This window comes from Triticum aestivum, chromosome 2B (genome assembly GCF_018294505.1).
Source record: "Triticum aestivum cultivar Chinese Spring chromosome 2B, IWGSC CS RefSeq v2.1, whole genome shotgun sequence".
Taxonomy (NCBI): Eukaryota; Viridiplantae; Streptophyta; class Magnoliopsida; order Poales; family Poaceae; genus Triticum; species Triticum aestivum.
Window position 1 is genome coordinate 135033633 of NC_057798.1, and position 6796 is coordinate 135040428.

Sequence of the window (6796 nt, forward strand, 5' to 3'; positions counted from 1 at the left end):
TCTTCATCCCTCCCTCTCTCCTCCCTATCTTACCAAGACATCAGTGACATCCAAAGTCGAGGAATATCTTGATAATGAGCAAGTATCGGTGAGCCCCAGATATCTTCTCCCTTACGAAATCTTATCTCTTTTCAATATTCCACTCATTTTTAAACTATGCCACAAGAAATATTGTTATATATGATCTGTATCTGTAAGATGTGGTAGGCATGAATATTAAATTATGAATCCAGTAGAAAGTACCCCCTAAAAAATATAAGAATGTTTATATTTCTTTAATGAGGAAGTAATTATAATGGATGTTCATCCAAAAAAAATTGTAAATTGGTGCATACATAGCATCCAGCAGCTTCGGGTCCAGCACATCATCTAGCGACAACAAGCCACCGCCCACTTCCCACTACGTGCCCCCTTATCCAGAACACGCCATGCTTCCTCCTCTTCTTCTCCATCCACCCGATGCTCTACCTTCTTTTCTTCTCTATCCAGGGAAGGAACCCCTTCTGTCGGTGAGGAACCATCAGATTTTGGAGCTCCTCCATCGTCGTTCGATCTAGCCTCCTGCTCAGCCGCTGCCCATGCTCCGGACGTCCAGCAGCCTCGCCCCCGACCAACAGCCTCGGATCCGTCCCGATTTGGACGTCCACAGCCTCGCCACCTGCGCCAGGCATGCTTCCCTTCCAAGTCCGGCCGACCCCGCACTGCTCATCCTCGCTGCTTCCTCTGCTCGCGGCTCGCGTTGACTGCAAGGAGGGTAAGCGCCTCGTCCAGCTGCGGCCCACTTGCCACGGTCGGGCCTGCGGCGGAGGGCCCAGCGCGCGGTGGCGGGGAGCAGCATCCCCATGCCGTGGTGGCGGAGCCCCTCTCTGGTGGGTGGGTGGCCGACGGGGGCTACATGGTCGGTTTGCAGTGGTGGCTCGGTTGCTCGCCAGATCTGGCAGCGGTGATTGGAGACTTCGCGTTCGTCGGCCTTCTTCTCCGGCGAAGGGGAAGTCGGGGACGAGCCGGCGGCCGCGGCAGTAGGGGATTCGTGGGAGCAGCAGCCGCGGCCGGCGTGGTGGCGGTGGTGCTTCTTGGGCACGGGCTGACGCAGCATCTTGCGCATGTCGTAGGCGTCCTCGCCGTCAGCATAGTACTTGGCCTCGATGTCGTGGATCTGGTAGCCGAGGGTGGAGGTGTAGAGGTTCAAGCCGGCGCGGTTGGAGCGACGGACGTGGAGGAAGACGTACTCGGCGCCGAAGACCTGGTCCATGGCCACAAGTGGCCTGCAAGGCGGGCCTGTGGCGGAGGCGCGGGAGGCTGTCGGGGCAGTGGTGCTCGGCGTCTGCCTCTGGCGAGATGTGGCTGGCTCGGTTGTGGTGGTGCTGCGTCCAGTGGCGCAAGCTCATCCATCTCTGTACTCTCTCTCTCTCTCTCTCTCTCTCTCTGGCTGAGCGCTATCCTCGGCTCTGTCTCCACTTCGCGTCGGCCTCAATCGAATCGTTTTTTCTCACTTGTTTCTGGACTACGGGTTAATTTCTCAGAAACTGGGGGACTTTTTTGCAAAAGTGACGACGACGTACGACCAGAAGCACTCCGTGCTTTATTAGTAGGGAAAGACTAGTAGAAATGTCCGTGCGTTGCACCGGGCGATAAAAGTGGTAGAACCTGCTTGAAGGTTCATTTTTTGCCCCATTTTATATCCAATTTTAATAAATGTTGAACGTGGAAATTTCCTTTTTTTTAATAAAACTTTAATATTTCATTAAAAATGTAACACCTATTGAAGAATAGTTAACATTTTTATAAAAATTAGAACATACTCTATAAAATAAAAGAGAAATTAAAGAATGTATTTCTGTTGTATATGTAAATGGTTTTTATAGTCAAATGTGTTTTTTGGGGGATAATTTTTAAAAATAACATGTTCTATAAAAAAATTAAACTATTTTTTGTGTTAACTTTTTGGGCATTTTTGTTTGGCAATTTTTACAGATAGTTGGTTGTTTGGTTGGAAGTTTTTTTTAACTATCTGGGCTTGCCAATAGTTCACGTATACAGAAGGACCCATGAACTCATCTTGTACTATTGTGATCCCTAAAAAAACTAAATCTTCTTACTGCTGCACCATGAGGGCTCTTCTTTATCTTTTCACACCCTCCCGTACTCCCTTGTGCGCCGCCAATGCCTGCACTCCGTCCGCCATCTCCTCAAGGCGACCAAAGCCTCGACGCAGGCGAGTGTAACTACGCCATTTCCCTCTCATCCTCTGGCACGGGCAGCGCGTCGTCTCTATCGCTGCCGCCGCCGTAAAAATGTCCGTGCGTTGCACCGGGCGAAAAATATCTCAACGTCTTCGTATTAAAAGAACGTCGTGCACCCTTGTACTAAGAACACTACACAACAGTGGTTGATTCAATCTCTAAAACCTAGCTACCCAAATCTACCTAGTTGATCTTGTTTATTAATTCAACAGCAGGTAGTTGTAGCTTAATTTTCATTCGGTCTCAATGGATTAATTCAGGCAGTATTTTCTATGTAAAATGAAGCTATACATCATTACAATAAAGGTTCTGTTATTTCTCTTATAAAATAAAAATGAAGCATTACTGTATGTCTAAGAAAACACTCCCTCCGTTCCTAAATATTTGTCTTTCTAGAGATTTCAACAAGTGACTACATACAGAGCAAAATGAGTGAATCTACACTCTAAAATATGTCTATATACATCCGTATGTGGTAGTCCATTTGAATCTCTAAAAAGACAAATATTTAGGAACGGAGGAGTATTTACATGCAGCTATAAAAGGTTTTGGTGCTTCCGAAGTGAAAACTTTATTGTGTACATGTATTTGAAAACAGGGAAAACATAAGTTTCTTGTGAGAATTAGCACAGGCATTTGCTTGGCAACTTGAACAAAGCTCAGGCTTTGCATATTAAGTTGCACCAATGGTACTAAATATTATAAAACAGAATGCCGAAGGAAATAGTACCTAGGCACCGAATTAAAATGAGTTAGCAGATCACCCATGAGAATAGACCAAGGTAGGTCATGGAAGGCAATGCATTGGGTATTATTGACCTTCTGAAACTCTAGTAAATATATGCTAAATGTCAAAGTAATTTGCTTGCTCCTGACTCCTGCGAAGATAAAGGTGACATAAGACCGATTACCCTGCAATATTAAAATCAAGACTCATAGGTCCCAGCAAATTACGATGCTAGAAGAAAGGAAAAACTAAAACTCAAAAGCAACTGAAATTAGAATGCAGGGACATATGGTGTTCATGGATACCTCTTGTGGTCGGTCTCCCCACATCGAGGATACGTAGTAGTAAACAATCTTAAGAAGGGCTTCATTTTTTGCCATAATAAGGCATCCCTTGGTGAGCCTCGCCTTTCCATCGGTAGGTTGGCAGAGCATAGTTTGGCAGCTGGAGCATGCCACCAAAGTCTGATAGTGGCTGAACACACTGTAATAGAAAAATAGTAAGTTGGATTTTCACATTAGTAACAATAAAATGTTATGTTGTCTAGAAAGTGTGAAGCAACACCAATGATCACATCCTAAAGTAGTCCTCAAAAATCAAGAGTGCACATCTACGTTCATAGTCATAGGTGTAGTAGAACTTTTTCATTGAATTAACATGATGTTGCCAAAAGATGTTAATCAACCATGTGACCACGTCTCTGCAGCATACATGTATATACTTAGTGAGCGTAATAGATTGAGTCCAATAGGCATGAGACACTGCACCAATTCTCTCTTTTTTCTTCCGGGGAAACTACACTAACTCTAAATTGAACTCTTTGAACTTCATCTTTCTTTCACAGCAAAGCCCCATAAGATAAAGAAGAATTAGCCAAACATACAAAAAGTCCGTAAATATATTAGTTAGATGAGAATAAACAGATGAAGCAGCAATGATCAATAATAAACACTTGGGTGGGGAATGAATTGCTCCTGCTGAATTCGCTGAGGTGCAGCACCGTGACTTTGCAACAGCAGCCCACATGGAGGCGATCTGCGGCAATGCTGGTCATATTGGCTAGTGTCAGCCTCTGCTCGACTACTCCTGCAAGGATGTCCTGCTGAACCCCCAGACTCCTTGCTGGCCCACGCCACCTTCATGCCTGATAAAACCTATCATAAAACATACATTAGTGATCCTAAAAGATTACCAAGAGATGCTAATTGGAGTGCCGTAATGCCGACAGCCGCTGACCCAAGACGTGTAGAGGCACTTTTTATGTTTTTTCACACAGAATAAAATCCAGTAAAATAGTGCTTAAATAACACCTTTTTTGCATGAGAGCCTTGTATGTAGTTCTATGACAATTAAATAGTGTCCGTTGCATCGGGGGAACACGTGCAAGTATCCATGCACCATGCTATTGAAAAACACACTTCAAATCACCGATCGAGATGTTCCTAGTTGCCGCACTTGGAAGCTTAATCCTCTCGCTCCTTCTTTCGCTTCTACGCTCGTGCTTTTTGCAAGTTCGTACGTCCTCAGTCAAGGAGCCGAAACATGGTTAGTGCTCTCATATGTTTTGAACTTTTACTGAATTCAATAATCTAAATATTATAACATTTATTGATGACAGGAGAAACTGAAATTTTCTTAGTCCGTACGTTCAGCAAAGCAATTAAAGTGAAATGTAACATTCCAACTATACAAGATCACTTAAAGTGGTGCAAATACTCCCAGATATGATTGTGATCCAATAAATTGATTTTGATTCTTATATTATGCCATGGGAAAAGTGCATAAATCCTGGCAATGAAGCAAAAAATAATAGAGTTTACACTGAAGATTATCAACAAAGATTAACTCTTAAATAGATTTAATCAATGATGAATAAATGATTCTCTTTTCTTTTTGATTAGAGGGTTCACTACAAAGAAATTTATTTTCTGTTGGAATCTTTCCAACATTGTTAGCGACAATCATCACACTTTTTAAGAAAAGTAGACTAAAGTAATGAGACAACATGTAGTTGCATGTACAGCGTATTCTATCAAGCTTATAGTGTCAAGGAAAAATGATAACTGTTCTTTGTTGGTTTTAAGTAACAGCGGGACTTGAAGTTTCAAAAACAGTACATCAATGTAACACTACTTCAGTGCTTTCAACCCTATCAAGGCACGCAGCCTGTTCTATATGAAGAGGTTTTGCCTCATGCCTCATCACATTTGGGAAGAAGAAAACCTTATCATATTTAACTGGTAGTATTTTGCAAAAGGTACAACATTAGAGATTCACTCTCAAGTAAATTTCAATTTGCATAGACAGACCTGACAATACAACTCAAAAGCCTTCAGGGCGTCAACAACATTCTTGAGGTTTCCATAGTTACTACCAAGTGAAGCCAACTTTAGGATCTGTCTTTCCTGAAGGTTCATGTCAGTCAGATGGATACATTTCACTTATTAAACACAAATATTTGTGCACACTTCAGATTAAGCAAACATACAGCTTGAGGACCGCAAGCTAATTTGCCAAGGTAAGGCTAATCTCCTGCAAGACTGCAACCTCCCACACTTTGACGTCCTCCTTGACAACTCATGCCATGAATTTAGCAACACCATTCAGTAGTTCATCGCTGAATACAAATTAGGGAGACTGAATCTCGCCACCTGAACAATAAATTTATTTACCTCTGTTTTTCGCACTGAGCAGCAGTTGCACAAACTCTTTCTCCTTCCTAATCGACTCCCCGTCTCCATCGCCGCCGCCTTGTCCTTCCATCTAACAACCTGAACCAAGAACCTCCAGTAAGCCATCTGATTTGGTTTTGTCATTTGCTAGCAAATCTAAATTTTTTTCTACCTCGTCATTTGCAATGCTTGGTGGTGTTTTTTTGTTTAAATCATCTTTGAAACTACATTACAACAAATTATGCTTGCAACTCCACACAATCAACCCGCTCCGGATAATTTAGATAATTGTGCCATGATTTATGTAGATTGATTGCCTTTTCAAATCAAATTGTTCCTTTCAGTCAATTATTCCTGAATGTAGTGGTCACAAAAATTTATCTACTGCTTCTGAGTTCAGGAGGGGAGAAGTAGAGATATATTATCCTCAAAACTCTGAGCAAAACTGCAGCACAGGAGCTCCTGGCGAAATCCTGGAGCCGCAACAGGGACACCGGACACCCGTACAGTGGCCTGGCACCGGTGGTAGGAGAGCACACGCACACCAACTCAGACCTGGCCTGCAAGACCATGCCCCTTCCCGACCTCCGCGTGTACTCCTACTCCGTCAACGATGGTGACTACCAGAGACCAGCGCTGGGAGGCGTGGGGCTGACGGCGACCTTGTGCGCTGGGGGGTCGGGGGGCTAACGGCGACCTTGTGCCCGGGGAGGGCGGCAGGCACCCGGGGACGCCACGACCACTGCTCCAGCACCCCTCCTGCTCTTCCCAGAGCAAGTACCAGCGCGAGGAGGGCCCAGCCCGCCGGCAAGAGGCTCGTGGTGTGACACGGGGACGAGACGTCGGGCTGTAGAGGGGCGGTGGTGGATCCGCAGCGGCGAGCGAGGGTGGGGCGACGGCGGGCTGCAGCGGGGGCGGGGCGGGGCGGGGGCGGCGGTGGCAAATAACATGGAGAAGGAGAAGACAGAGGAACTCGCTTCGCTCGGGAGAAAGGCGCAGCGCTCGGGCCCGAAAGTTTTTTTTTCACTTACGTTCGGGCTATTGAGGATTGCGGGTTGATTCTTAAAAGGCTCAGGGACAATTTTGCAAACATGCTGCGACGGTGAACCCGGAGACCCAATCCGTGCTTTATTATTAGGGAGAGACTAGCACAA

At 45.0% G+C, this 6796-nt stretch overlaps 2 protein-coding genes and 1 long non-coding RNA gene across 6 annotated transcripts; all 3 read right to left on the reverse strand.

Annotated features, from left to right (window-relative positions):
- Positions 1–247: 247 nt before the first annotated feature.
- Positions 248–1436, reverse strand: LOC123043894 (uncharacterized). Its single transcript, XM_044466485.1, has one exon. The coding sequence runs from the start codon at positions 1250–1252 to the stop codon at positions 566–568; it is 687 nt and encodes a 228-aa protein (XP_044322420.1). The 5' UTR covers positions 1253–1436; the 3' UTR covers positions 248–565.
- A 1422-nt stretch (positions 1437–2858) lies between these two features.
- On the reverse strand, positions 2859–5455 carry LOC123040809 (uncharacterized). Of its 3 annotated transcripts, none has more exons than XM_044463562.1 (4): positions 5280–5455; positions 3971–4124; positions 3276–3453; positions 2859–3121 (listed from the first exon to the last, which is right to left on the reverse strand). In XM_044463562.1, exons 1-4 carry the CDS (start codon positions 5385–5387, stop codon positions 3088–3090), a joined length of 474 nt encoding a protein of 157 aa, XP_044319497.1. In that variant the 5' UTR covers positions 5388–5455; the 3' UTR covers positions 2859–3087. The 3 variants fall into 3 exon arrangements, 2 of the variants coding, with proteins under 2 accessions (XP_044319497.1, XP_044319496.1); XM_044463561.1 differs by having other exon boundaries at positions 2859–3155; XR_006418260.1 differs by lacking the exon at positions 5280–5455 and adding an exon at positions 4281–4998 and having other exon boundaries at positions 3276–4124.
- Positions 5456–5482: 27 nt separating this feature from the next.
- LOC123040810 (uncharacterized) lies at positions 5483–6470 on the reverse strand. Of its 2 annotated transcripts, none has more exons than XR_006418262.1 (3): positions 6305–6470; positions 5643–5741; positions 5483–5538 (listed from the first exon to the last, which is right to left on the reverse strand). It is a non-coding gene; the product is annotated as an uncharacterized lncRNA (long non-coding RNA). The 2 variants fall into 2 exon arrangements; XR_006418261.1 differs by having other exon boundaries at positions 6198–6470.
- Positions 6471–6796: the final 326 nt, after the last annotated feature.

Bases quoted from the DNA above. Each gene is read 5' to 3' on its own strand.
- LOC123043894 (XM_044466485.1), bottom strand. From the start codon at position 1,252: ATGGACCAGGTCTTCGGCGCCGAGTACGTCTTCCTCCACGTCCGTCGC.
- LOC123040809 (XM_044463561.1), bottom strand. From the start codon at position 5,387: ATGAACCTTCAGGAAAGACAGATCCTAAAGTTGGCTTCACTTGGTAGT. The intron at 3,454-3,970 runs GTGCTGCACCTC...TTTCTATTACAG, and splicing joins GCTGCTGTTGCAAAGTCACG to TGTGTTCAGCCACTATCAGA. The intron at 3,156-3,275 runs GTATCCATGAAC...TTAATATTGCAG, and splicing joins GGGGAGACCGACCACAAGAG to GGTAATCGGTCTTATGTCAC.